Here is a 27212-nt window from a genome sequence, read left to right as displayed (position 1 = left end):
CCTTATCATTTAATTAAATCCAAACCCAAACGCTTTGATTAGAGCCCAAGACAGAAGCATCTCTTTTTTTCCCAACACTCCTAGCAGCCAAAACCCCAGGGACCACAGGGGTGGGGGCTCCCGTGGGTTTCCCAGCCGAGCAGAGGTGACACAGCAATGGGGACAGACGCGGGACCCGGCCGGGTGGCATCTTCTGCCTGGAGACCAAGGAGGGATCTGGGGGAAATCACGGGTCCCTCCTCTCCCAGAGCAGCTCTGGCTCACAAACCCACCTCTTCCCACTAAAAACCACGCTCGGTCCAATCCCCTTCACCACTTTTTCTATCGTGTTACATTTTTGTTATTATTTTTTTTGGCTGGATTTTTTTTTATTTTTTAATTTTTTCAGCAGCTGCCGGCTGGAAGTAGCGGGCCGGCTGCAGGCGCACGCCTCGCAACTCCGCCTGACCTCAGCTCCTTTTTTTTTTTTCCCTACAGAGATGGTTTTTTATTTGTTTATTTATTTTTTTCCTGGCTCATTTCAAGCCTGAGCTCCCCAGGCGCTCAGCCCCAGACGCTCCCTGACATCTGCTGAAAACCCATACACCGGCGGGGGAGCCAAAACGGGCTGGGAGGATCGGGAGCCACGCACGAGGAGGTTTTGGGGCTGCGGTGGGGCCAGGAGGGGTTTTTTCTCCCTGCTCGCTGTTACCCATGGGCTGGGGTTGATGTTCGGTGGTTCTCGCATCACCCAGGTGAGGTTTCAGTGGTTGTAGGGGTGTAGGAGATGCATTTTGGGGTCTGGTCACTTTGGGCTCAGTGCCATGAATTTTCCACGGGGACCGTGTGGGCCAGGCAGGGGTTTGGGGCTGTAGGAGCTGCTCCGATCATCCCACATGCACCAGGAGGCTCCTGGAGGGAACAAGGCAGATGAAACCCAAACTGCCCCAAAATTACGGCATGTGGCCAGCCAGGGCAGCACACCCCGCACACCCCCAGCCCTGCCTCCTTCTCCTCTTTCCTTCCCATCCTGCTAATTTCAATCGTGGAAAACTCCATCTGGGTAAAATATAAAGCCAGCTATTTTATTTTTTTTTCCCTATATATTATTATTATTATTATTATTTTGCATATTGAGAGCGTAGTGGATGTAAACCGCGTTATCTGGGCGGCTTGCTGGCTGAGCACAGCCTCCGTTTTACCATACTAATGACTTTTTACACTCCAGGTAAAATCGGAACAAGACAAGAAGGTTTTAGAAAGCTCGTTCCGACAAATTCCTCACTGTAATTACTGGAGCAGAAAGAACTCATCAGCAGTACATGCCGTTGCTCGGGGCGCTAAAAGTCTCGAGTGGTGAATGGCCCAGATACGGGGGAGCAGCAGCCGTCACCGCTGCATCGCCGGCCCGGCAGGTCCCGAGGAGGCGAGGAGAGCTCCTGGCAGCTTCCCCCGGCTGATGGGAGGCACGAGAAGCAATTTTATAGCCCAGCGCTTCGGCATCCATCCGTCCTCCCCGGGGTGCCGCGGCGGGTGGCGGCAGGGCGTGCGGTGGGGTGGGTGCATGGTGCTGGTCGCTCGCTGCGGGGTCGGCGGGGAAAGGATGGGGAGCAAGGAGCAGGAGCCTTCGTCGTGCCCCGTGGGTGGGTTTGTTCAGGTGGTGGCGTCCAGAAAAGGGGGAGTAGCCCCTCGTTTGGTGATATTGAAGAGGTGCTGAAGGGCCACGACGGACACAAAGCCCAGGTTAAAGCTCTAGGGGTGCAACTTGCACCCAGCAGGATGGCGCATGGGGACCAGCAGCGGGACAGAAGGAAGGGGTGGGGCAGTGAGGTGTGTCCCTGGTCTGTTTCCAGCCCCAAAACCTCATCCCCAAAGGTGTTGGGTCTGGACCCCCTCATGGTTTGCACGTGGGTGAGGAAGGGGCTGAGGAGGTCCCCAAGAGGGAACCAAGCCCAGAGCACTGAGGGGGTCCCCAAAGCCCAGGGCTGAGCAGTGCTGGGACCCCAGCTCTCTCTGCAGCCCCAAGTGAAGCCTGTGGGGTGCAGCAGAGACGCACCCTATAAGTACCCCCTTCCCTGACCCTGTTCTGGGGACTGCTGTGGCCCTGGTTTAATGTCCCACGAAGGAAAAGAGGGGCAGGGAGGGGGGTCATTGCCCCACCACAGCTTGTCACTGGCACCAGGGCAGGATGGAGACCCCAGTGCACCCTCCCTTTTCCCCCCCAGGCAGGCAGAGGGGATGACAGCGATGGGGGATGCTCTCCCCAGCCTTCACCCTTTCCCATGAGCTCTGGGGCTGTTCAGTTGTGTCCCCTGGCAGCATCCTTCACCCCGCTGTGTCCCAGCCAGGCTGCGGGAAGGGCTGTGCCTGAGCCTCTTCTCTCCCTTTGGGGTTTTTCTCCCCTTCCCTCGGGGTGTCTGCACCCCAACTTCTGCCCCGAGCCCGGCAGCGCTGGGCGCGCACGCAGGGGGTGGGTATCCCTGCTCCTAATCTCTCTCCCTATCTCCTAATTAAATATTGATGGCAGTTAAATATTCATGGAACATTTTGGCTCCGAGTTTTTATCTGTCTTCAGGCATACGCGGGGTCTTTGATGTGTTATTTTTCTGGTCACCCGAGGTCCCAGAAGCCTCCAGACTTGTCAACACTCTTTTGAGCATTTTCTCCCCCTTTCCACGTGTGCATTCATTTCAGATTCCCGGCTTCTTTTTCCCCCTGCACCCTCTTCCATATCTCTTTCCCCAGGACGGAGCAGCTTTCCCCCGTGCTGAGCATCCCCAGCAGGGCTGATCCGGTGCTGGTGGGACCCAAGGGGATGCAGGGATGGATCCCTTCCTCCATCCCAAGAAACTCCCAGATGGTTCCCATGGGGCTGGGAACCCCTTGGGGTCCCCAGAGGACAGGGCCATGAGGTTGTGGGGCCGGCTGGAGCATCCCACATACTCCATCCCCCCCAAAAAAAAACAAAGGGTCCCCAGCAGGGCCCGAGGCAGGTGTTGGGCAGGAGGAGTGGGCACGGAGCGAGCTGTTCCTTGGGCAGCACTGACATCTTCTGCCAGACCGAGGGAAAACAGCAACCAAGGCTCGGGGAGATTTCCAGCCCGAGAGCAAGGCAAGGCACGCTTCTCCCCGGCCTTGCACGGGCAGCAGCAAACTGGAAAATAATTCAGAAAATCAGCACACCAACCCTTGGCTTTGATTTTTCAATGCACGACGTGCTTAGCCAAAGGAGCAGAGGGGTGGAAGGTTTTTCCCATGACCTTCCCCCAAAATACTTGCAGAAGCATTTATGGGAAAGCTCCTGGGGGACACGGGAGGACACCGAGGACACGACCCAGCCGAGCCCCCTGTCGATGCCGTTCTCTGCTCCCCACCACCACCTCCCTGCATCCCTCCAGCGCTGCCCAGCCTGGGCTCTTGTGCCTGGAGAAAACCCACACAAAGCAAAAAAAAAAACATCGAGGTCTTTAAACGGCACCAGCAGTGTTCACCCAGAAGCAATACTGGAGGCACACGGAGATCCCAACAAGTCCCCAGGCTGTTGACTTTTTTTTTTTTTACCCCAGCTCCCAGTGCAGAGTATTTCATGAGCACCTTACTTTATCTTTTGGGGTTTCTCTGTTATTATTTTTTTCCCACCAGCGAATGCTGCTTCTTGCCTTTCGGGTTGCTGGGAAATGATGCGTGTGCAGCCTGCAGGCTCAGAAGTCAGGGTGCAGGCAGAGGCAGGGAGTGCCTTGGGTTTTCTCTGAGTTTTCAGCTCTTGGTTTTTGAAAGGCCAAGGTTAGGGAGGGGGAAGCTAACACCCAGCTCAGGCAGCCCAGCCCTGATCGTTATCTCCAGCAGAGGAGTTTGGTGTGAAATCAGCTTTTCAGCCAGGGCTGCTCGGTGACAGTCAGGATGTTGGGGACCAAAGGACACGGAAATGAGTCACACACCCGTGGGGGTGCCCGGGGCGAGCGGGGGCTTCAGCCAGGGACAGTTCGGGGAGGAGAGCTCTGGGGGAAGAGCATCCCAAGGGGGGAAGCAGCAAAGCCCCTTCCCCAGGCTGTCCAGAGAGAATCCATCATCCTAGACAAAAGGTTTTTGCCTTTATTTTAGGGGCTTTGGGAACATCTTTGGGGTCCCCAAGCCTGCAACTCACTGCAGCCCCCGAAGCCATCCAGCTGCTGCTTTAAGTGGAAAACCTTTCCCTTTGTGGCTGTTTTCCCCACTGTGGGATGAGGAGGACCCACACCCCCAGTCCAGCCCTGGGAAGGGGGAATGTCCTCGTCCAGACACCAGCCGTTGATCCCAAAATGAAGACGTGTGCTCAGAATACCATGGATTTACAGGAATTCATCCCAGCTCCCTTGGCTTTGCTCAGTTTTCAGTTTCCTCAGCTGGGAGGTGCTTTCGCCCCTGAGGGATGCTTGTGAAGTCAGGACTTGGCCATGACTCAGTGAATGAATTCTCCCCCCAGCAAGGATGAAGCCATCTGCTCCGTCCCATTTCTTTACACTTCCACCTCCCAGCAGCATTTGGGAGCAGGGGATGAGCAGGGGCAGCTCCTGGTGCCCAGCTCCGGGTTTTGGAGTGAGCCTCCATGGGGTTTTCCAGCCTCAGACCAAAAAACCCTCCACCACTTTTTGGGGGAGAGGATGGCACCTCTCCAGGTTTCTAGCCGCGCTCTCCGCAGGGGTGTAGGTTTTGGTGAGGGGTGACTAAAAGCCACCGGGGGAAGGTGGATGGGTCTCCTGCCAAGCTCAGCAGAAACCATCTCCCCCAGTGGCTGGGGAAGTCCCGAGGCTGGCCAGGGACAGCAGGGACCATGTCAGCCTTTAGAAAAGAAATCTCACGAGTGGGGTGTGCATTAAAGTGCTTATCTCGCCATCAGCCCCGGCAAGGTAATGGAAACGCTGATCTGTTCCAACCACGGCAAGAGAGGTAAAAGGGAGAGGAGTAAACCAAACAAATCCTTCCAGCTTTACAGAAAGCAGCCCTGACCAGGTGAAGCTGCTTTGATTACACTCATTATTTTGGCTGCCCCAGCAGCAGCAGCCGTCCCGTCCTGCAGGCGCTGCGCTTAGATCTTCGTCCCCCGGGTTTATCCATCAGCTGGGACGAGGAGCGCGCCATGGCATCAATAACACCCGTGCAAACACAGCTGAAAAGGCAGCTGTCGCTGCTCTACATCTCTAAAGGACGAATTCTGCTCAGCGTGGGGCTGAGGCATCGTCCTGTGATCCGGCAGAGGGATAGCAGCGGGAGCTCGGCACCATCAGAGCACCCAAACCCCTCTGCCAGTCCCCAAATCCACCTTCCTCTGCGTCCCATAGGATCTCCCAGTGAAGGAGAGGGACAAAAGCCCCGCTCAGGAGGGAAGGAGAGGATGCTGGACCCGCTCCGTGGTGCCCACATCCCTCCTACATGTGGCGGAGGCTGGAGGTCTGCCTCCATCCCGAGGCCAAGCGACCCCGGAGGCACCGGGAAGGCCGGATAAAACAGAGACAGATGAGAAATGGTGACATTCCTGGGGATTAATTGCATGGAGTCACCTAGTGCGTGGGGTGTTCCCATCCTCAGAGCCCAATGGGGGCTGAAAATTCACCTGGCTCTAAAATCACCCACCCCGCTGCCAGCTCTCGGGGCTCGGGGCGGAGGCGGCCTCAGGTGCTGGGAGCATCATCCTCGGACTTCCCCAGCCCGATGCATGGGAGTCCTGAGAAGGGTTTTTTCCCATTACAACAAAACTTCATTGTTTTCCTTGCATTTCTGTTTCTTGTTCTCATTGCCGGGAAATCACCGTAATTTGGGGGCTGAACATTCCCTGTGTGGAAGCAGCTGGTGCTTGTGAGGATCCAGCCCGGACTTCCCGTGGCCACATCCAGCACGAGCCACGCTGCCGAGAGCAGGTCGTCATTTCAGAGCCACGCTGTGCTCTCACCGGGGAAGAAGCCAGGCTCAGCAGGGTTTCAGCCCATCCTTGTAGGGCAGCAGGGCCAGGAGACCTCAGGGCATGGGGCTAAGAGAGGGGAAAGGACGGAGCTGGGAAGGGAAAGTGGAGCCAGGTGTCCCTTTTCCTTCACTCCCAGCGAGTCAGCTCAAGCTGGAGGAAATTAAACTGGTGATGGGAAGGGGCTGCTGGCAGGCACGGAGACTTGAAACTCCCCCTTATTTGCACACTGGGGCGCCTCACAGCCCCCTCGCCGCACCCCAAATGCGTGTGCCCCATCAAGGGAGCCTGGGAGCCAAAAACTCGAGGCTGGTCCTTTGGGAAACAGCTCTGGAGAAGAGCCAGCGGAGGGAGGCAGGGGGGTGGTGTGGTTCTGCCGTGGAGGGGCCCGGTTCCCCTGGGGATGGGGGCAGCCTGGACCCCCCCCCCCAAAGCTTTCAGCCCCTTGCAGGTGTCCCAAGCCACAGGGATGTGCGGAGGTGGGTTGCAGCCCACCAGCTGTCAGCAGCTGGAAGAGGAGCTCTGGGATTTGTCTAAGCTGGGAGGGGGGGTTCAGACAGCTGGGGCGGGCAAAACCCCCCGGGGAGGTCCCAGTCTGGCCTCTGCTGTTTCCCAGCTTGTCACAGCCAAGAATGTCACAGCCCGTCCCCTCTCCCAAAAAAAAAAACAACAGCAGGAGCCACGTATATTCCTTCTGCAGCTGGACAGAGGCTGTTTCCCTATGGCTTTCTGGGATTCTGGCACCGGGGTTGGCCATCGGCCCCCATGCTGGGAGGCACGGCGATGGGACACAGACATCTGCTCTACTCCCATGGACACGGGGCTGCTGCTCCCAGATGTGGTGTCCACGGGGAGCGGGTCTGGCTGCCAGCACCCTGCTGGGCTCCTAGACGCCGTCCTGCCCTATGTGCCCTGCAACCCGCCTGGGAATTGGGGTGTGGAGCCAAACTCGGGGAGCAACCCACCCATTAGTCCCAATGCCAGAGGCAGGAGTTTGGAAAATCCCAACCCCATTGGGTTCTGTGAGAAGTTTTTCCTCCTTGGGAGAGGAAGGGAATCGCCCACCCTCTGTGCTTTGGGACACGGCCAGGAACCAGGTCCTCCCCCTGTCTACGCAACTGCTGGTCCCACTGGAAGCAGCCCCATAAAAGCAGCCCCGTCCCAAGCAGGAGGGAGCACGGAGCAGCCCGCAGCCCTCCTGCAGCCCAGGATGGCCAAGGCAGCCGGGGCCTTCTGCGTCCTCCTCCTCCTCATCACGCTTTGCTACGAGAACCTGGCCCAGAGTGAGCACAGCCACCCAGGGGACTGGGGACGGGGACAGCACAGGGACCCCAGAAAAGAGGGAGGGGGTGCATGGGGGTGGGTTTGCTTCATGCAAACTGGAGCTGGGGGCCTCCAGGCTGAGCTGAGCTCTCACTGTCCCCCCCAGGAGCCCCGGCCGTGCCCGACAAGTGCTGCTTCAACTTCCAGACGAGACGAATCAAGAGGGACAACGTCGTCTCCTGCTACGCCACCAGCCCTGAGTGCCCGCACCAGGCGGTGATGTGAGTACCCCCTGCCCCTCGGGCGGCATCGAGGCGTTGCTGCTTCTTTCTTTTCAGTGTCCAGACCTGCTCCTGTGCTGCCCAGGGGTGGGATGGGGCATGAGGCATCTCCGAGCTCCCCCAAAACTGAGCCCTACAGCCCCGTAGTGCGTCCCCTCTAAGCCTTTTGCTTCTCTCTGCCCAGCTTCAAGGTGAAGAGCGGCAAGGAGATCTGCGCCCAGGCGGGCAGGGCCTGGGTGAAGAGGTACCAGCAGAGCTTCCCAGTCAGCTCCTTCTCCATACCCAGCTAGCGTGGCCTTGGGAACCCCGCGGGGCCCCCCAGGGTCACCCCATGGCAGAGGTGGCCATGGGGACACGAGGGGCAACGTGGCACATCGAGGCTGTCCTTCCCATCGTGGCCCCATGCCCAGCTCCAGGCTGACCAGCACTCACCTCTTTGTTTTTTTTCCATCCCCGGATCCAGCATCCCACTGGGACGCCCAAACCCTGGAGCTCTGCACGCAGGCAGCTCCGTACCTCCTGTATCTCTCGCTGTCCCCCACCCTGGGACCAAGGCAGGACGGGGTCTCAGGCAGGGGACAACTGCTTTGCGGGTGGCAGCACCGGCGTGTCGGTGTCACGGCGCTCACCAGGCTTCCTGCAGCATAGGGGTTAAGAGGGAATAGCTTCACCCTTGTTTTTTTGTAAGGCGCGGTGATGGAATTAAAGGGAACTTTGTACACACAAACATCTGGCTGTGAAGTGTCTGGGGAGCAGGCAAGGTCCGCCTCTTGGCTTTCTCTGGGTGCAAAAGAACATCTGTGAGCGTTGGACTCGCTAAAGCGCTGGGAAGAGATGAAGTCCTGGCCATTCCTGATGTGTCCTGGGGGTGGGAGAAGGGGGAAGAGGGATTCAGGGGGTGCACGGGGTCAAGAAGTGTCCATGTGGGCTTTGGGGAAGCCATCAGTAAAAGGGGTGAGAGGTGGGCACAGCTCCGGGTCGGTGCCAACCTGCAAGGAGGGGGCTTCTTGTGCTCATCCACCAGCTGTCCCCATGGAGACCCCGGCCAAAATTCAACCAGAGCTGCCCCTCAGGGGTGCAGGATCTGGCCCTGGTGCCAGCCCCCACTCCAGGGCTGTCACGAGGAGATGTGATGGGCACGGCCACCACCACGGGTGACACCATGGGTGGCACAGCCCCCGCCGTGGGCAGCCAACACGCAGCCACAGGGTCTCGAGTGGGCTGGTGGGAGCCACACGCCCCCGTGAAGAACAGCAAGAGCAGCACCACAGCCAGGATGGTTTTTGAAAAGAAGCTCTCCTGGGGCTTCGCTGAGCACAAGCATCATCCTGTGTGGTTTGTCACAGTGGCAGCAGCCGAACCCAAAATAGATCGCTGTCCCCAGTGCATCACCAGCGGTGCAGAGCTGTGGCTCCTTACCAGAATTTCCAACCGTCCTCCTGGGCCGTAGGTTGGGTGTGAGCAGGGGCTGGAGCAGCACCGGCCAGAGGGAGGAATTTCCATTCACCACTTGCCCTTTATGAACGCCGACGAGCACTTCTTCCACTGGGGAGAGTCCGGGGGTGTCATGGAAATGCTGCCCGGGGGCTTTATAACGCCGAGGCGCAGGCAAGAGAGGCAGGTAGCTCAATGTAGCCCCGAAACAAGCAAGAGCTACGGGTCGCTGGAGCTGATAAAGCCAGGTTGGATATGAAGCTCTTCTCCCTGACCCTGGTCGCCCTGCTGCTCGCTGCTGTCTGGACTGAAAGCTGGGGTTTATCCTGTAAGTACCGACATGGAGCTGTTTGGGGTCGGGGGCGCAGCTTTGGCGATGCTCCTGTTGGGGAGTTGGGGTGCTGGAGGTGTCCCATTCCTGTTAAATGGAGCCAAAATAGGCTCAGGCACAGCTTCAGGAGGTGCCGAGGGGTCTGGGCATGCCCCAGGGGTAGGGGCTCGTTTCTGGGGCTTTCCTGATGGGCAGAACCAGGGGGGTCCATCACTGGGGCAAAGCCACGGAGATGGGGACACTCCGGGGACCCTCGGAGCAGGGGGAGCAGGAAGGTGCCTGGGGAGCAGTGACACCCCTGGGGACAGCACCAAGCCCTGTCTGCTCTCAGTCCGCAGCCCCCGCTCCAAATGCTGCTACAAGGATATGTTCTTCCAGAAGAAAATCCCTGCCTCGCTCATCCGGAGCTACGAGGAGACGCTCCCAAACTGCTCCCGCAGAGGCGTGAGGTGAGTGCCCCGGTCCCATGGCCTTCCTCCCCCAATCTTCCTCCCCCAATCTTCAATCTTCCTCCCCCAGCCTTCCTCCCCACCACGCTCCTCGCCCTCGCTCGCCCACCCTCCCTGAGGTTTCACCTGCCATCAGGGACACCCCAAAATGAGTCACACCCCGCCCTGGGTGCTGTGTGAGATGCGCACCCCCCTTCCCTGTTTCTTCCGAATGTCCCTGCAACCCCAACCCCCTGTTTCACTGATAAAAATGGGAAGGAACCCAGGGTTTACAAGAAATTTAAGATGCCCAAAGTCAGCATTTTGGGGGGGAGAGGGGTGATGGGGTCAAAGGGGGGGTCACCCCATCTAACACCACCCCTCTGCCCCCAGAGTGGAGCTGCTGAAGGGGAGGAAGGTCTGCGTGGACCCCGAAGAGCCCTGGTTCCAGGAGTACCTGAACAGACAGAAGCTGAGCAATGCCGTGGCGTGAAGCCACCACCACCACGCACCCTATTTATTTGTGCCTCGCCGCTACCTGCCCGTGGTGCCTCGTTAACCCCTGGGGCTGGCCCCAGCTCCTGCTGCCTTCGTCCCCCCTCTCTTCCTCTCCACACCCGTGTACAGCCCTTGGTGGCCTTAATAAAGAGCCCTGTCCTGAACTGGAGTGAGACTTAAATCCTGCTGGAGGAAAGAGGGGTTTGGGGGGGGGTTGACATCCCCACGGGGACCAGGAACTGCCCAGAAGGTGTTGGAGGGGCAGTGAAACCAAGGGGGTGAAGGCTGGCCCCGTAGCCCCCCACATTGAGCTGTCCCTACCCCATTGTGGGTTTAAGGACGCTGAGGATGCCCTGTGGGATGTGAATTTAGGCAGACAGAGGAGAAAAGTTGGATTTTGAGGACTTGGGGGGGGAGGTTGTTGCTTTCCCCAGGAGGGAGCTGGGAGTTAAACGCTGGTGGCTGCAGAAGGACAAAGCCTGGGGGCTTGGCACCGTCCCTTAGCCCCAGCTGGGCCCTTGCAGATGGGCACCCCGGGGTGGCCCCGCTCCTTCTGGAGCCTGGCAGTCGCCAGCACCAGGCGGGGACAATCCTTCCCTTCCCACCAGAGCCCCTCCGCCACCCCAAGGCAGCAACAGGGACGTCAGGCGGTTAGCATCCTGCTGCCAGGACAAAGGAAATGGGACCGTGGGGTGCTGGGCACTCCGTCACCAAAGTCCTTACGCTCCAAGTGATGGAAACCACGGATGCTTTAGAGCTGGTTGAGCACAGGGAGGATGGAGCAGCCTTAATCCATCAGATCCCATCAGGGCTCCATTCGTGGAGCCCCATGTCCCAGCCTGGCTCTCACCACAGGGCTTTGGGCCCCAGTTCGTCCCCAGCGAACACCAAAATGGAATCCGAAAGCAGTGCTCCTGTGGCTGGCGCTTCCCCTTTTGCAGCTTCCTCGCTTTCTCCAAAAATCAGCATTTCTTCTCCAAAAATCAGACTTTCTCAGCAAAAATCGGGTGTCCTGACATAATTTCCTAGGAACAATGTATGCATCCTTTTCTGCGCTTGCCCAGTGGCCATAGGATAAAAGGCAGAAACGGGGACTGAGCATTGTGCCGAGGAGAGCCCCGCAGCCACCTCCAGCCCCTCTTGCCATCCGCTCAGCACCATGAAGGTCTTCGCAGCTGTCCTGGCCGCTCTCCTCTTCCTGGCCCTCTGCTCCCCAGCTGTGGCCCAACTTGGTAAGTTGGGGTGTCACTGTGACCCCCTGGGGCTGGGTGCCCCATCCCCATAAGGCAGCTTCTGGGGCAGACGGAGAGCCCCATCCCCCTTCCCATGGATGGGACCCTCGTGGTGGGGTGCGGGTGGTTGCCACCAGTGCTGGGGCTCAGCCTGAGGGATGGCATCTCCAGGGGTCTGTCCTTGGGGGATGCAACACAAGGGGGGGACGGGTGATGGTAAGTCCTTGGGTGGAGCACTGGCTGTAGTGTGGGGTCTCACTGAGTTCTGTTTCTCTGTCCCCACAGACAATGCCCCCATCAAATGCTGCTTCGCATTCCCGCAGCGCCGCGTCCCACTTAGCTTCATCACCTCTTACTACTTCACCAGCAGCAGCTGCAGCCATCCTGGGGTGGTGTGAGTACCCTCCATTCCTGGGGTTTGGGGTGCAATGGCCAGGGCAGAGCCCTGTGCATTGCTGGGAGGGGGACAGGGGATGGGAACGTGGCTGGGGACATGTGGGGTGCTGCTGGCAGGACCCAGCTCCAGCCCCCTGCTGCCCCCTCCCAGCATCCTAACGCTGGTTTTCTCCCTGCAGCCTGGTCACCACAAAGGGGAGGGAGATATGCGCGGACCCCCAGGCCACCTGGGTGAAGGCACACCTGAAGCACTTTGAGAAGAAAAACTGACCCTTCCCTGCTGCTGCTGCTGCCCCAATCACTGCTAACAAAGTCAAATTACAAAGATGACGGAGAAGACATCAAAATGCTTGTCAAGAGTCGGGGGCTCTGATGCCTAAATAAAGTGCTTGGCCTGCAAAACCCTTTGTTTGGCTCTCATCTCCCTGCTATACCCCCAGGGTGGGAGCCGGGCCCTGTGGGGTGATGCTGGCATCCCGACATGGGGTCCCTGTCCTTCAGGGCCCCCCCAGCACACTCAGCCCCCCGTGTCATGGCTGTGCTCATCCTGACATCACCACCACGTCACCTCCCCTGGGGTTCCTCAGTGCTCCATCACAATGTGCGGGGCCGTGTCACACACCCATCACCCCCCCGCCCCCCAGTGCAGGGCGCTGCCACCAGCTCGGCTCCCCTTCTTGTCCCCAAAACTGTGGGGACAAGGAAGGGGACGGTTCCTGACCCCACCAACCTCCCCTCGGCCCCATGCGGTGATGGAGCTGAGACCCCGGCGCCACAGGGTGCCACAACCCCCCCCAGTCAGCCCCCTCAGTCCCACAGCCCAGCTCAGGGTGCTGGCAGGGTCCCCTCAGGTGCCGTCCCCCCCAAAAAAGAAGCGGCATGTCCCCGAGGAGGAAGGTGAGTGCAGAGCATCCCCGTAGGGGGTTTGCCTCTCCCCCAGCCCTCCCCCATATGCTGCTGTCACCCCCGTGGGCCCCCCCAGCACGGTGCTGGGGGTGACGATGCCACCCTCCCCATGGCAGTGTGCAGGCTGTGCCAGCGGGCAGATGACGACCCCGAGGTGTTTGGGGAGACGTGCCAGCAGGATGGGCTCTGCATCCACGAGAACTGCCTGGTGAGCCCCCAGGGGGTTCAGCCCCCGGCCCCCGACCCCGTGCCAGCAGTTGCCCACCCCACACACACCCCCGGCTCCCTCTTGCAGTACCACGCCAGCGGGCTGAGCCAGCAAGGGGATGACGGAGAGGGTTTCTTCGGCTTCCTCTTCCCCGACATCCACCAGGAGCTGCAGCGGGTGGCACAGAAGGTGAGGCGGGGGACACGTGTCCCCACCTCGGTCCCCGTGCCCCTGGGTTGGGATGCTCCAGCAGCCGGCTGCAAACAGCTCACCACAGCCTTGTTTGTCCAAAAAAAGTCTCTTTCCCTCAAAACCTGAGCATTTTGAGGATGCTCAAAGGGGTTACGGGTTATGGGGTTAAGGTTTTATCAGTGGTGCGGTGTCCCCAGCCAGGTGGCCCACCAAAATGTCACCGGGCTCTGCAGGGCACGGGCTCCCTGAGCACCCCGGGAGCCCCGTGCTGATGGCAGCCACCCTCCTGCTGTCCCCAGACGTGCTGCATCTGCTGGCAGCAGGGCGCCTCGGTCACCTGCCAGGTCCGGAGATGTCCCCGAAACTTCCACTTCCCCTGCGGCATCGAGCGGGGCTGCGTCTCCCAGTTTTTCGGGGAGTTCAAGTGAGTGCGGGCACCCTCTGGGGCTGGAGGAGGGACGGAGCAGGGAGCTGAGCTGCCAGCCCTGTCCCCCAGGTCCTTTTGCTGGCAGCACCGGCCGGCACAGCGGCTGCGAGCACCGCAGCAGGGCCACAGCCCGTGTGTCATCTGCCTGGAGGCGGTGGTGAGGCGGCCCTGCTACAACACCCTGGTCTGTCCCGCCTGCACCAGCGCCTGGTTCCACCGCCGCTGCATCCAGGTGGGTGGCATCGCCCCCCGGCATCACCCAAACCTGTGGGAGGGGTACATGGGACCACCCCGCTGATGCCACCCCTGCCCCAGAGCCAGGCGCTGAGCTCGGCCCTGCACCATTTCCGCTGCCCGCTGTGCCAGGACGTGCAGACCTTCCAGGAGGAGATGTTTCGCCTGGGCATCAAAATCCCCGACAGGTCAGCATCCCTCTCCCTGCCTCTGTCCGGCTCCACAATGAGCCCCAAGCCAGTCCCCTCCTGCCTCCCCAGGGTCCCCCTCATCCTCCCGGGACTGAGCTGTCCCCGTCTCCCGCAGGGACGCTGCCTGGGAGGAGGACGGGGCTTTTGAGGAGCATTACCAGCGGCATAGATCCTGCGACGCCAGCCAGTGCCTGTGCCCGGTGGGACGGGAGCAGTCAGAGGACACGGGGTGAGTGGCGGAGGCCCCGTCCCCGCAGCGAGGAGATAACGCTTTTGTCTCCTCCTTCAGGCTGGGATGGAGGTTCCCCAGGGTGCTGAGCTCAGCACGGCACACGGTGCATGCTGGCAGCTCAGCCCCATCTGCTGGGGTGGGAGCGGGACGGACGCCACCAGGGCTGGCACCCCACAGCCCTGGGACCCTTGGTGACCATGGGACATTGGTGCCATCGGTCCCCCAGACCCTGGAGGTTGCTGCTCTGCAGCTCCTGTGGCTCCTGCGGGACCCATCAGCTCTGCTCTGACATCGGGGAGGACATCAGCTCCTGGGAGTGCAGCGACTGCGCCGACACATGCACCGGTGAGAGCTGCAGCTGAGGGACATCCCCATAGACACGTGGCCACCATGGTCACCTGCGCTGGAGAGAAATCCCAGCCATGGGACCAGGAGATGGGCACAAGGGTGTGATGGATGGAGCTTGTGCTCATCTCCCTGCCTCTTGCAGCCCCCTCAGTGTCACCTGGAGCAGCCAACCCAGACCCCACAGCCCCGGCGCAGGGACCCACATGCAGCACCCCGGCTCCTGGGAGTTCAGGTCTGGAACACGAGGCTGGGATGCTGCGAGGTCACCCCGGCAGCCAGCTGCCCTCCCAGCCCACAGAAAGCCCCTCGGCCACCTCCCAGCCACTGACCGACAACCCCAGAGGATGTCCCTAATAAAAGGTGAAACATCACAGGTGGGTTTGCTGATGTGCCTGAGCACCGCAGGGCAGAGCAGCCGCAGTGGCCCCGACCCTCCTGTCTGTACTGCTGGGGCTGTTTCCCATCGAGGAGCTGGTGTCAGGACCCCAAGACAAAGTTCCAACAGCACCCAGTGGGGATGTGCTGAGGTCAGGGGTTGCTCTGCAGGAGCTGAGCCCAACCAGGGGAGGGCGAAGCGCCATGGAAGGGAGTTCAGAGACAAACAAAGGGGTTTTATAATCTAAACACTTTAATTAGACATCAGAAATACAGGCTCATTCTTGAAAGGCATGGTGACACATTTTAAATTATTTTTGTATTTTCCCTTTTTATAGCAAAAAAAAAATATACATTTAAATTCAATTAATTTAACTTAAATAAGTTAAATAGAATAAATTTTCCGTTGAAGAAAGATGCAGTTCAAGTACTCCGTTGCATGTTGGTGCGGGGGACTAAGCCCACCGGGGGGCAGCAGCAGCAGGGAAGGGTCAGTTTTTCTTCTCAAAGTGCTTCAGGTGTGCCTTCACCCAGGCGGCCTCGGGGTCCGCACATATCTCCCTCCCCTTCTTGGTGACCAGGCTGCAGGGAGAAAACCAGCGTTAGGATGCTGGGAGGGGGCCGCAGGGGGCCGGAGCTGGGTCCTGCCAGCAGCACCCCGCATGTGTGCTCTGCCCTGGCCATTGCACCCCAAACCCCAGGAATGAAGGGTACTCACATCACCCCAGGCTGGCTGCAGTTGCTGCTGGTGATGTAGGCGGAGGCGATGAGGTTACGTGGGACGGGGCGCTGCTGGTAGCTGAAGCAGCAGGTGGTGGGGACGCCATCTGTGGGGGCAGAGAAACAGAGTTCATTGAGACCCCACACTACAGCCAGTGCTCCACCCAAGGACTTGCCATCACCCGTCCCCCCCTTGTGTTGCATCCCCCAAGGACAGACCCCTGGAGATGCCATCCCTCAGGCTGAGCCCCAGCACTGGCAGCAACCACCCGCACCCCACCACGAGGGTCCCATCCATGGGAAGGGGAACGGGGCTCTCCGTCTGCCCCAGAAGCTGCCTTATGGGGATGGGGCTCCCAGGGGGTCACAGTGACACCCAGACTTACCAAGATGGGCCACAGCTGGGGAGCAGAGGGCCAGGAGGAGGAGAGCGGCCAGGACAGCTGCGAAGACCTTCATGGTGCTGCAGGGACCAAGCAGATGGCAAGCAGGGCTGAAGCTGGAGTGGCTACAGGGCTCTCCTCTGCGGGATGCTTGGTCCCTGCTGCCACTGCCGTCTTTTATCCTCTGGCGACTGGGCGGGTACACGGTTTCAAGGAAAAAAGATGAGTGCATCATACCAAGGAAATTATGTAAGGATACCCGATTTTTGCTGAGCTGGAGAAGGCGAGGAAGCTGCAAAAGGGGAAGCGCCAGCCACAGGACCACTGCTTTCGGATTGCGTTTTGGTGCTCGTTGGGGACGAACTGAAGCCCAAAGCCCCATGATGAGAGCCAGGCTGGGACATGGGGCTCCACATCTGGAGCTCTGATGGGAATCCTAGGCAAGCAGCCAGCATACTCCAGGCTGGGATTTTCTTTGCCACAGCCCCAGCATCACCACTGTGCCCAGGGGCAGCAGAGCTGCTCTGCTGAAGGTCACTGAATCCAGCCCAGGTGCCATGTCACACATAAATTCAGCTACCACCACTACTGCCAGGTCAAAAATCCAAACTTATCCACAGTTTTGCCACAAGCAGCACTTTTCAGCCTGCTCCACAAGTCACAGCGGGGCTACAGAGCTAGCTCCAAAATGGCGCATCGCACGTACATTCACCTCTGATAACAGAGGCTCTTTGTCAGACATCTAGGAAAGGAAAGATAACATAGAGACGAGGTTGGAAAGGAAAGATAACATAGAGATGAGGTTGGGTTGATCTGGAAGTCACGGGGAGTCTCACATTTGTCCCTTTTCCTGTCACAAACTGCATTCTCATGCTGGAAGCTTGCAGAGACATGGAGGGCCCAGGCTCTGTCACGCTGCTCCAGGACCACAGTAGCGTTCTCAGGCCGCAGCCTGGCCTGTCACCCTCCCTGTGCCTGGGACAAACAGGGGACATGCACTTCTGCACCCATGGGTTTCAGCTTGGGCTGTGGTCTGCAGCCTGTTGAGACCAAGGTGCTGCAGTTCCTGTTTGCCTGCTTTTTCACAAAATGGACAATTTTATCCCAGTTAGGCTCCCTGTACCAGTCTAGCCCCCAAAAAAAGCAAATACACGGGCCTCAGGGAGGAGACACAGAGCAGGAGCTGGAGGGAGAAGCTCTGCCTGCACCCGTTGATGCCAGCTCATCACAGCCTCGCAGATGAAACCTCAAGGCCATTGCAACATGACTGAAAAGTGGCAACATCTGCAATCTCCAAGAGTAATTCCCAATGCCTCAGTGGCTGGACACCCAGAAGGATCTGCAAAACTTGCAATTTCCTCCTTTTTTTTCCTGCCCTCCTCTTTTTTTCCAGCCGTGCCCACAGTGCCCCATGCGTTCCCCAACAGGCCGCCACACAACCCTCAGCCTTCACCTCCTGCGCCTCACTCCCCACAGAGCCTTTCCCTGCCCAAAAGGCACATCCCTCAGGGCCAGCACTGGTTGAACTGGAGGTGTCAGATGAGGAGAAGAGACCACAATTGTTTCTTTTAGTAATATCACCATGTTACACGCCAAAGATCACCACATTGCATGCAAGCCCCACATAGGCCTGGCTTTTCACCACACCAGAAGCCTGACGCTTACTGCTTGGCAAGGGACAAGCAGGAGTAGCAACAGTAAGGATGGTGGTAAAGGAGCATCCCACAGCACAGAAATCCAGAGAAACCAAGACAAGCACAACAAAAAGTAGAAGCACAATCATCTCTGTGCATAGGCTTTTGTATGGTTACTGCTAAAGCCAGTCATCTGTTAGAAACAGAGAGATATCACAATAGCAAAGAATATTTTTGATGGAAATGGTGAAAATGTTTCCTCCTTACTGCAGAAATGATTGGTCGGGCTTTCAGTTCTCCATTTAGACAAGGGCCGGATGGAACTTCTTACTGGACAGTGATGTAGTAGTTCCTATTCTAACTGGAATTGAGGATATTTCAATGAATTGCACAAAATTGCAGCTCAGCGAAAATAGATAGTTTGTGTTCAAGCATGTTTAAGGAATTGAATATAAGGAACTGATTTAAGGGGAGAGTGAAGAAATTACTTCTGGTTTTAATTCTCCTGCGGTAGAAGTCATCTGTAATCAGACCACTTTCTAATCTTGGAAAGACAGAGGAGAAATTCAAAAGCCCGGGTGAGGAAAGAAAACAATTTGCCTTCTTGTCAGTGAAGCTTTCAGAATTCCTGCAAGGAACACAGCAGCCCAGAAGACCCAGCTTTATGAACAACAATTTGAAGAACAAAAAGGAAAAATATATATATATATATATATATTTGTTAGGAAGGTGAGCACATAGCCAAAATTGCAGTGTCTTTTTGGCTCGTCTTCATGTTAACAAAAGAAGAGGTTGTGGCCAGGTACTCAACACAATTAGATTTCAGTGGCAGAGGTTAGGCATGCAGTTGAGAATAGAAAAAAGAACAAATGGGTAAGGAAGAGGTAGAGAAGGCAGGTGTTGTTAAACCAATAGGCTCCAGCACCTCCCCTCCTGAACCACTGGCAATTAACAAACTCACATGGAGCAGGAGAGGTAGCAGAAAGCCAGTGATGATCCAACATAACACTAGCCTTCCATTATCAGATGTTTCCAGCACAGCCCTGCATGTGTCTCCTAAGAAAATGAGGGAATTAGTGTCTAAAAACATCTCCCCAGGGGCTGTGAATGCAGCTAAAGCAGAGGGACTGTCATTACAGAGGGCAGGCAGCTGGCGAGGTGGAGGGATAAGAGGAGGCATGGGGACATGCAGAGAGCTGCCCCTGGCTGCTTCCTCAGCACAGCAGGGACAGGGCACAGCCAGAGCTCATCTCCAAATTCACTCAGCACTGGGGTGGCCACAACTGGCCTCTTAGGGCCACACATTTCAGAAAGTGGTAAGAAGAGAAGAGAGCAGCAAGAAGGTGCCCTGGTTAGACAGGGAAGGTGGACAGTGTCACGGGATTCGTTTAAACTGAAATAGAGGATGAGCAATGGTCTTGGCCATTTTAAAGAGGATCGCATGACTTCTGGTCCCCAAGCTCTCTACTGGAAGAGGAGACAAGGACCTTAGCCCACAGCCAGCTTTAGGAAGCCCTCCCCAGCTCTGCATAGCTTCCCCAGAGGACAAATGCCTGCTAGCTGGCAGAAGCAGGCTGCATTTCCAACCACAAGGCAGGGCAGAGGGATGCCCTTTGCACCTCTTTCAGGAAAGGCTGCCAGAACCATAGCAACAAGTGGAGAAGAGCAGCCCCTCCGCCTCCACCGTGTTCCAGCATGAGACAGAGGGAAATCTGTAAGGCAAGGAAACCACAGGCAGAAAAATGTGGAAGGAACTGCCAACACCACAATACCATGCAAGTGCAAAGAGAATACCGCGTGGCATTATGCAACATCCGTCTGGGAAGCGACACTTGTCATTGATAAAAATTATGCAAAGAGGTCCCGTGGCTGGAAAGCACAAGGAAAATACAGATCAGCCAAACAGTCTCTCTCTGCAGCGAGGTATCGCTGACTCTTGCATTTATGGTTTCATGGGGGTAGTTCAGCAAAGCTAAATTCCCAAACCAATCCCCACTGATAACTTTTTGATGCAAAGCCCTGAATGCTCCTTCGCTCTCAGGGGATCCCAGGGCACAGCCTGCACAAAGACCCACAACAAGGATTTTTCTACTGTCCTAGATCAAAGTTATGTCTGTTCTCCCACCATTTGAGTGATTTCTACAATAGCTAGAAGAGAGAGAAAACAAAAGGAGCAAAAAACCTCTCCCCAGGCAGGAAGCTGCAGCACAGCCGTGTGCATGCATTAGAGAAAAAACACAAGGGGATGAGCATGGCCCACCAAAAGGAGGGTAACATCACCCTGCAGGCAGGTGGGTGTCACACCACCCACCCAGCACAGCCCCACCAAACCCCAGGGCTTACCCTCAGCTCTCCAGCCAGGAGGCCTGGAGACCACCCCAGGGAACAGACCTCACCCCAAGGGGGCTGCAGCCTCAGTTTCTTGCACCCCTTTCCCCATATTGACTCCAAAATAAGACTTGGGAGACTCAGGTATCCCTTGTGCCTTAGGCAAAATAAATACACTTTAAAAATAAATAAATTTTACATGCAAGGAGCAAGCATTTACATAAGAAAGAACTTTACTTCACTAAGTATAAATACATCCCTCTGTAAATAGCAGGGTTTGGGCACAGCAAAACACAGTCCAAAAGCTCACTCGCCAGCCCACAAGCACCTTCTTGCAACAGTGTGAAGCTTTTCTCTGCCCCACTGCCTCCAGGCAGCACCCACAGCTTCCCCCTGTGCCCTCACACAGTGCTTACCCCCTCCCCAGCCCCACAGCCTGCTTTTTGTGTCCTGCAGCTCACAGCTTGCACCTGGAGTCCTGCCTCCACCTCTGCACTCAGGCAGAGGAAAGCCCTGGGGCTGGTTCTCATCAGGGCCAGCTTTGGCTTTGCAAGGGCCTGGTGGACTCTGGTCTGCCATGGGTACAAACCTAAAGCTCTTCTGCACAACTGAGATGAGCCAACAGGGCTCAGACACTGCCTCTGCAGATATCTGCGCCTGCCCACATGAATGCTTCTTTGGGACTTTAAAAAAAAAAAAAAAAAAAAAAAAAGTTGTCTGACTGCAAAAAGCGATTTCAGTTTTGAGTTTGCAGACGCCAAGTATTGTTACCTCCTGCACCCAGACGGCAGATTGCATAAGCCCCATTTCTATTAAAACAGGCTAAAAATAAAAAATTATCTAAACTTCCATAGCTGGGGTTATCTCATAGCCATGCACTTGCTTCCGTCTTTGTTCTCCAATGTTTGCCCTTTATGAGACCTTCTGCCAGTTTCATGTTTATTATGCCTTGTGTCAAAATATTTCTTCCTAGTATACCTTTTCTCACTTTAAATGGTTTTAACCACATCCCTTTCTTCTCCTGCATGAAAGGGTAAATAATCAATGTTCAATGCTTCTTTTTAAGCTCCCTTCATCTGTTTGCCCCATTCTTTTCAATCTTCTATCTCCAAGCCACTAAATGCTTTCATCACCTGGCTCGTCGTCTTCTGTGTTGGCTCTCTCCTTCTCTGAGTCAAAATGATCAGAGCTGAATTTGGCACGTGGAGATCATCCTGCTGCTTTCTACAACAACATAAGGCTTTTGGAGAATTAGTTTCTGTCCCATCCTTCATACACTTCAATATCTTGCTTAATCCTTGGACTCGCAGCACCTTAGATGAACTCTAGAAATTAAGATGTGAAGTCTCACTTTCTGAAGACAATGGCATTTAGGGGACCTGAACGTCATGGAAGAGGAATAGAACAAAGACATCCAAGTCACATGGGCCAGATACTCAGGATGCAAATATCTTTAAAATCTGGCCATAAACTAAAAAAAAAAAAAAAAAAAAAAAAAACAGGCCATCTTCTTCCCCAAGTAGCTGTAGTTCTTTTGACCACAGATACAGAAATCAGTATTTCAAATGACTCCTGAGTGCATTTGAAAACAGTGACCAGCTAGCATATTGCTCAGTCAACTAACTCGGTTAAACCCTTGTCTTCTCCAGCCCTGATTAATGTGAATAATCTTGTATTTTGCACACATTTGCCTTCCATTGAACCCCTCTCCTGCAGCTCCTCAGGCACTGCGCAAGGTACAACACATCGACAGTACATCACGCAGTATTGGTCCTGACGCAGACCAACACTAACCTCATAGCTTCCTTTTATAAGTTCACAGATATTTGCGACGAAGGAAATGCAGTAGATCTCACTTGTCTGGGCTTCAGCGAGACATTTGAAATGGTGCCACACAGTAAATTATTAGCTAAGGAGGGGAAGATGTGACTGGCATATGTAATGTGAAGCGGGTGAGGAGCCGCCTGAAAGGGGCACGGTCGTAGTTTCAGCTGGAAGGGGAAGTGTTAGACTGAGGGGGGGCTACCAGTGCAGTTCCTTGAGTTTCTGCCTCAAAAAAATGATTCTGCTTAACATTTGCATTAATGATCTTGGCACAAAAAGCAGGAGAACGCAAAGGAAATTTGCTGATGAGGCAGAATGAGATGCTATCATCAATCCAGAAGAGGCCAGGATATCACAGAGAAAGATTATAATGACCTTGAGGACTGGAGTAATGGAGAAGGGTTTGATTCAGTGCTGCAGGCTGGGCAAGCATGCTGCTGGGGATCAGGGATTGCAAGAAAAGCCATCCCAGCACAGGAGGCCGTCCGCTGGATGTGTCTGGGGCAGGGAAAGACCCATGCCACAAATCACAAGGCTGTGACCAACCCCTGGTATTATACAACAAGAGAGGAGTCAAACGCCAAGAACACAGGGCGGGGGTTAGGGAAACAAAGGGCTATGACTGATCTGTGGGGATACATCACAGAGGCCAGCACCAGGGTGGAAAAGAGCTATTTTAGCAAGCGGACATTGCTGGTATGAGGATACAGGGCTGGAAGCTGGCTGTGAATACAAACAGGTGGGAAATGAGATTCCCACCTGGAAGCAGTGCGTTTCTCATGGAGGTTTCCAAGTCAGGCAGGACAGATAAAAATCACCAGCATTCAGAGAGACTTCAGTCCTGCCATCCAACCAACACCTGCCAGACTAGGGGTACGGTTTTCCTTCTGAATTTGGGCAGCTGTGTCTTTAGGGCCTGTTCACAGCAGCATTTTGGAGCCCTCTTTTAAAAGGTGTCGCTAATTGCAATGCTGCCTTGGAATCAGATGTTCCACGAGGATGTATAAAGGCAGTCGGCCCACACGGGAGGCAGCTGCCTGCTCTGCTATTGCCAGGACGATCGCTAGATTCACTTGTTCCCCTCCAGGACTGGAGGTGGTTTCGGTGGTTGTGGGGTTTTGATATACGATTAACTACTTCACTCTGAAACTCCTCTGGCCTGCTCAGCTCAACCACTCATTCTAGAACCACTGAAAAATAGCTCTTCGTATAAATTTCCTCTCAAGTATCCTTTTTGGACGCTCCCATCTCTAACATCTCATTTTTCTCTGCCCTGAAGCAGCAGCACTGAGGCAGTGCAAACACTCCCATCTCCTGCGCTGGCTGCTTGCTGCTTCTGCTGCCCAGGACTAACTTTGGTTTCGCAGCCGCAGCCTTTTACTCTTCATTTTCCCTGTGTTTACCTTGCCCAACTCGCTGTCCTTGCTGCTACAGTCCCCAGGATCATGGTCACCATCACAGCAGGACCTGAGCACACCAGATTTCCTCAGAGACCAGAGGTTTCTATTCCTCTCTTGTCCTCTGCATACCTGGTTCCGATCATCTCTTGAGAGCCCCTCAAGCTTCCTGGACTGCCTCTCTGCTGAGTCAAAGGATTCGTACAACACTTTTTTTAAATTAGGCTTTTTCTATTGAGTTCCTCTTTTTTTTTTTTTTTTCTTTTTCTTTTTCCTCTGGAATCTCCCTTTTGAATTTACTGACACAATGCTGTCTCAGGGATCAGCTTGTAACCTTTTCCCCTTGTTCCTCCCAACCCCAAGAAGCAGGACGGAATCACACTGGAGTCAGGGTTTCTTAAATGCCCCTCCAAATCTCTCACTTCAATCCCTCTGCCCTGTGAGCACCAATACCCATGGCATTCCCCCAATCCCAAGGCCCAGCCACGAAGCTGTCCCATCGGGCAGGCTCTTTGCAGCTGAAGGGGATGGCTTTTTCCTTCTCTGAGCTCCCCAGGGAGAGCACAGACATTTATGGCCTAGCAGATAACAAGCTGTCACATCCCGCCTTTGCTTTTAGGACCAAGCCTGGAGTAATGGCAAGCATTAGGCCTTTAGTACCCTTCAGGGACGGCTCCTTCCTGCAGGCCTCATGCCAGAGCCCTGCTGGGTGTAACTCTATAGTTACAGCATGATTAGGGCCCTCTGCTCCCAGGAGAGGTGTCGCTCCTGATTCAAAGTGCTCTGTGGTGTGAAAACTGCTCTCTGCCCCAGTCTAGACGTCTCAGCGCAGCCCCAGGGCCCGGCTCCCCTGTGTGCCTGAAGCCCTTCATAATGCTGACCCTCCCACCCCTGAAATGGCGCTGCAGGAAAATGGAAAGGCCAAAGGCGTGCCAAAACCCAGAAATAGCAGCATAGAGCTCAGTCTTGCACCTGGGCCCATCTTTTACTCATAAAGCTGTGTGAAAATCAGTGCCATTAGAAATTAATTACACTGCAGAGTTGTCAGAGCAGGCTTTCCTGTGCTGCTTTGGTCCATGTGCCCGGTCAGGGATACCAGACACGCAGATGGTGATGGGGAAAGCTATCCCATCCTGAAGGAGATTTCTGTTTCAGTGCTGAGTGCCCCTGGTTGAAGGAGAGCTGCTCTGCTGCTACCAGCCCAGTCCCACGGCCATGCTGCCCATGCTGCCCAGCCCTCGGAGAGATGGAGAGGGAAAAAGTCTTCTGCAAGAGCTGGCTCAGGCTCACTTCCACATCATGAGTCTGAGATGAGAGGGAAGGATTGCTGCATGCGGAGGTGAGAGCATGGGTAGTGCCAGAGCAGGGTTACTTCATTTTATGTGTGCCCAGGGCTCTTGCAGGAGCATCTGTAGAGCGGATCTTTGGTCTCCAAGGCCCCTCTTTCATGGCTTTTATGGTCTGAGATCACCAAGCATCCTCATGAGACAACACCACAATGTGAGACTGGCCAAAGAGCCTAGACTTAAGGTGTCTGGGTCCCCAGAAAAATCTGTGTTTTTTGCCACAAAGGACTCATTACAGCTGTTCCCATGACAGGATTTTATCCCCAGCATACCCCTCATCACCCAGAGGAGCAGGCTGGGAGCACATGTGGCAGTCAAATTAGGGAGGCCAGCCTAATACCCCCCCCCCACACACACACACACTCCTGAGGTTTAAACATGAGCACCAGGGACGTTCAGGGAAGGACACAAGAAGCTGGCAGCTGCCTCCAGCAACAGAGAATAAAAATCTCAGACCCTGGAAACATAGATCCTGCTGGCTCCAAGTGCACATGGCCAGCCAGAAGTACAGCCTCAGCTGCCGAAACGAGATGCAGGGATGACAGGCTGCTGGTGGAGGAAGAAGAGGAAGAAGCCTGCATGAGAGTAATTCTGCAACAGCAGTCAGTGAAGGCAGGATGTGAACTCATCATGCCTCTGATGACTGGTCTCCTTAAAACAGCAGCACAGGGAGGAAAAGGTCAAGGGCAGATGAGTCAGGAGCCAGCCACACTCACTGCAGCACCCACCTCCCGGTGCTAGGCTGGGTCCCGGCTAGATGGATACAGACTGGCTGATCTTTAAGACAGGTTCCTGTAGAGGGTATGGTGTCTCAGAGGATGCTGAGATGCCTCAGGGGGCTCAGGCAGTGGGATGAGGGGATGCACAGAAGTGGCACTGGGTCTGGGGACCACAGCAGATCAGGCATGAAGGAATGGATGCAACTCCAGTTCGCTGGCACTGGGCCCATTGGGTAAACTCTAGTGAGGACTAAGCAGCATTTGCTCAATCCCACAGCTCAGATCAGGAGCACTCAGATGAGTAAGAATATGTGGTTTCCCATCTAAGGTTCTCATGAGGGCAGGGAGAGGCCCTCAGGGTTAGAGCAAGTGGTTTTTCAGAGAAACAGAAAAGAGGGCTGTGGAAAGTCATTCACATCCACACCGAGGATTAAAACTCACGGCGTCGCTCCAGGAACAGATTTCCTTGCTCGCCAGGTGATCTACTAGCACTTCCTCACTGCTACAGTATTTTCTTCTTCTATTTTTTTGTTGTTGTTGTAGCTTGGGACCAGAACATTGTGTCTTATCCAGCATGGAAACTGAGGAGGATTTTGTTCTTTCCTCCTCACAGTAGCCCTTTATGTAGCTGTAGACTTCTCGGCCCTCTCACCCTCTTTGGAGCATACATTTCCATGTTGTACAAATTTATCAAGCCTGTGCTTGTTTCACATAGCATTAATGGAAGTATCAAATAGTACAGGACCTGTGGCATCCCACATGCTTCCGGCAGTCAGGGGTGCAATCCTCTCAGAAGGCGATTTTCACAGCCTGATCGTGACAATGATGTGTCAGGACTATTACAGGATTTTTCTGTAATACTGCGAGCTAGCTCATACCCACGGGACTAAGCCGTTTGTGCAATAATCACTTCTCAGACTATAGCACTTACACATTTTGAATTGCCGTCAAGAATTATGGCAGGTTAAACTCCAGGAAGGGAATACGAGCAAGCTCAGGCTGGTGTGGGAATTGGCAGAGATTGCCAATCCTTTTCACATCCCATAGCCAGGTCTTTCTGAGCTATTGTAAAGCACATCTGAACAGTGAGGCAGAGCAGCATTGCAGCACCATCTGCTGACGGCTGCCTGCAGGTCCACAGGCCTTCAGCATAGTCACCATCTCCAGCCTCAAATGTTCAAAGATGCTGACAGCATCCTCAGATAAATACATCACTCTCCAGGATGAGGAATCATGCAATGACTGATTAGCATCAGAAGCGCCAACACACAAGTATAATTGTCTCAAGTATCTATTTAGGTTTTAAGCAAATTAATGCCCTTGTGCACTTCTCTTTGGAGTGCCTTCCCAGCAACACAGTACCTCTGATTTCACCTGTTGTTCTGTAAGCATTTCTTGCTTTTTTTTATCACCTTTCAAACAACACCTGTACAAGTATACAAGAACGTGGTGCTGCAGACTAGCAATGCACAGCAAGAATACCTGTGAGCCAGCAGACTGAGAACAACTCATGGAGATAGGCTTCATTTTTAATCTGGCAGCAACATGGTCATGTCCTCCTTTTCAGTGTGACAATACAGGATTTCACCAATCGAGTCCAAAGAAATGAATAAATCATGTATGTGGAGCATTTCACTCCTGCCATGTCCAATGATGCAGCTTAGATACAACAGTGAAAGGAAGCCTCAGCACACGTGGCAGAATGAGGGTATAAACTTCATCATTTGCGGCAATACCAAGAAGAAACAGGAATACAAAACCAGGGAAATGCCAGCTTTCCTTATCCCACTCCTCTCCCCCTGGAAAAATCTGAGAATGCCAAGTTCTGAGTTGCTTTTCACTGTTTTCCCCTAAGACTACTTCCTATACCACCACTGCCCAGTTCTGGCCAGTGCCACCAGCTCAACCTTAGGGCCCCCAAAGCATCTGCCTCTCCCCTTTATGTCTTCTCCATCTCACAAGGAACGCTCC

General features: G+C 55.2%; 4 protein-coding genes across 4 annotated transcripts; 3 read left to right on the top strand and 1 right to left on the bottom strand.

Annotated features, from left to right (window-relative positions):
- Window positions 1–7039: 7039 nt before the first annotated feature.
- Window positions 7040–8185, top strand: LOC137842220 (C-C motif chemokine 3-like). The gene is made up of 3 exons (XM_068655983.1): window positions 7040–7197; window positions 7344–7458; window positions 7643–8185. Exons 1-3 carry the CDS (start codon window positions 7125–7127, stop codon window positions 7746–7748), a joined length of 294 nt encoding a protein of 97 aa, XP_068512084.1. The 5' UTR covers window positions 7040–7124; the 3' UTR covers window positions 7749–8185.
- Window positions 8186–8348: 163 nt separating this feature from the next.
- On the top strand, window positions 8349–12179 carry LOC137842221 (C-C motif chemokine 4 homolog). The gene is made up of 4 exons (XM_068655984.1): window positions 8349–9220; window positions 9555–9672; window positions 10045–11775; window positions 11957–12179. The coding sequence occupies exons 1-3, from the start codon at window positions 9148–9150 to the stop codon at window positions 10142–10144; spliced, it is 291 nt and encodes a 96-aa protein (XP_068512085.1). The 5' UTR covers window positions 8349–9147; the 3' UTR covers window positions 10145–11775; window positions 11957–12179.
- Window positions 12180–12529: 350 nt separating this feature from the next.
- Window positions 12530–14869, top strand: LOC137842399 (PHD finger protein 7-like). The gene is made up of 9 exons (XM_068656375.1): window positions 12530–12674; window positions 12800–12891; window positions 12979–13080; window positions 13383–13507; window positions 13580–13742; window positions 13826–13932; window positions 14051–14164; window positions 14394–14512; window positions 14667–14869. The coding sequence occupies exons 1-9, from the start codon at window positions 12530–12532 to the stop codon at window positions 14867–14869; spliced, it is 1170 nt and encodes a 389-aa protein (XP_068512476.1).
- Window positions 14870–15125: 256 nt separating this feature from the next.
- On the bottom strand, window positions 15126–16157 carry LOC137842267 (C-C motif chemokine 3-like). Its single transcript, XM_068656071.1, has 3 exons — window positions 15997–16157; window positions 15609–15717; window positions 15126–15472 (listed from the first exon to the last, which is right to left on the bottom strand). The coding sequence occupies exons 1-3, from the start codon at window positions 16067–16069 to the stop codon at window positions 15382–15384; spliced, it is 273 nt and encodes a 90-aa protein (XP_068512172.1). The 5' UTR covers window positions 16070–16157; the 3' UTR covers window positions 15126–15381.
- Window positions 16158–27212: the final 11055 nt, after the last annotated feature.

The sequence above is a fragment of the Anas acuta genome, chromosome 19 (genome assembly GCF_963932015.1).
Source record: "Anas acuta chromosome 19, bAnaAcu1.1, whole genome shotgun sequence".
NCBI classification, from domain to species: domain Eukaryota; kingdom Metazoa; phylum Chordata; class Aves; order Anseriformes; family Anatidae; genus Anas; species Anas acuta.
This window is presented reverse-complemented; position numbering and strand designations above follow the sequence as displayed.

Coding starts and splice junctions, on each gene's coding strand:
- LOC137842220 (XM_068655983.1), top strand. CDS start 7,125: ATGGCCAAGGCAGCCGGGGCCTTCTGCGTCCTCCTCCTCCTCATCACG. Junction 7,198..7,343: donor CTACGAGAACCTGGCCCAGA/GTGAGCACAGCC, acceptor TGTCCCCCCCAG/GAGCCCCGGCCGTGCCCGAC. Junction 7,459..7,642: donor TGCCCGCACCAGGCGGTGAT/GTGAGTACCCCC, acceptor CTCTCTGCCCAG/CTTCAAGGTGAAGAGCGGCA.
- LOC137842221 (XM_068655984.1), top strand. CDS start 9,148: ATGAAGCTCTTCTCCCTGACCCTGGTCGCCCTGCTGCTCGCTGCTGTC. Junction 9,221..9,554: donor TGAAAGCTGGGGTTTATCCT/GTAAGTACCGAC, acceptor GTCTGCTCTCAG/TCCGCAGCCCCCGCTCCAAA. Junction 9,673..10,044: donor TGCTCCCGCAGAGGCGTGAG/GTGAGTGCCCCG, acceptor CTCTGCCCCCAG/AGTGGAGCTGCTGAAGGGGA.
- LOC137842399 (XM_068656375.1), top strand. CDS start 12,530: ATGGAGCTGAGACCCCGGCGCCACAGGGTGCCACAACCCCCCCCAGTC. Junction 12,892..12,978: donor GCATCCACGAGAACTGCCTG/GTGAGCCCCCAG, acceptor TCCCTCTTGCAG/TACCACGCCAGCGGGCTGAG. Junction 13,081..13,382: donor TGCAGCGGGTGGCACAGAAG/GTGAGGCGGGGG, acceptor TGCTGTCCCCAG/ACGTGCTGCATCTGCTGGCA.
- LOC137842267 (XM_068656071.1), bottom strand. CDS start 16,069: ATGAAGGTCTTCGCAGCTGTCCTGGCCGCTCTCCTCCTCCTGGCCCTC. Junction 15,718..15,996: donor CCCAGCTGTGGCCCATCTTG/GTAAGTCTGGGT, acceptor CTGCCCCCACAG/ATGGCGTCCCCACCACCTGC. Junction 15,473..15,608: donor TGCAGCCAGCCTGGGGTGAT/GTGAGTACCCTT, acceptor TTCTCCCTGCAG/CCTGGTCACCAAGAAGGGGA.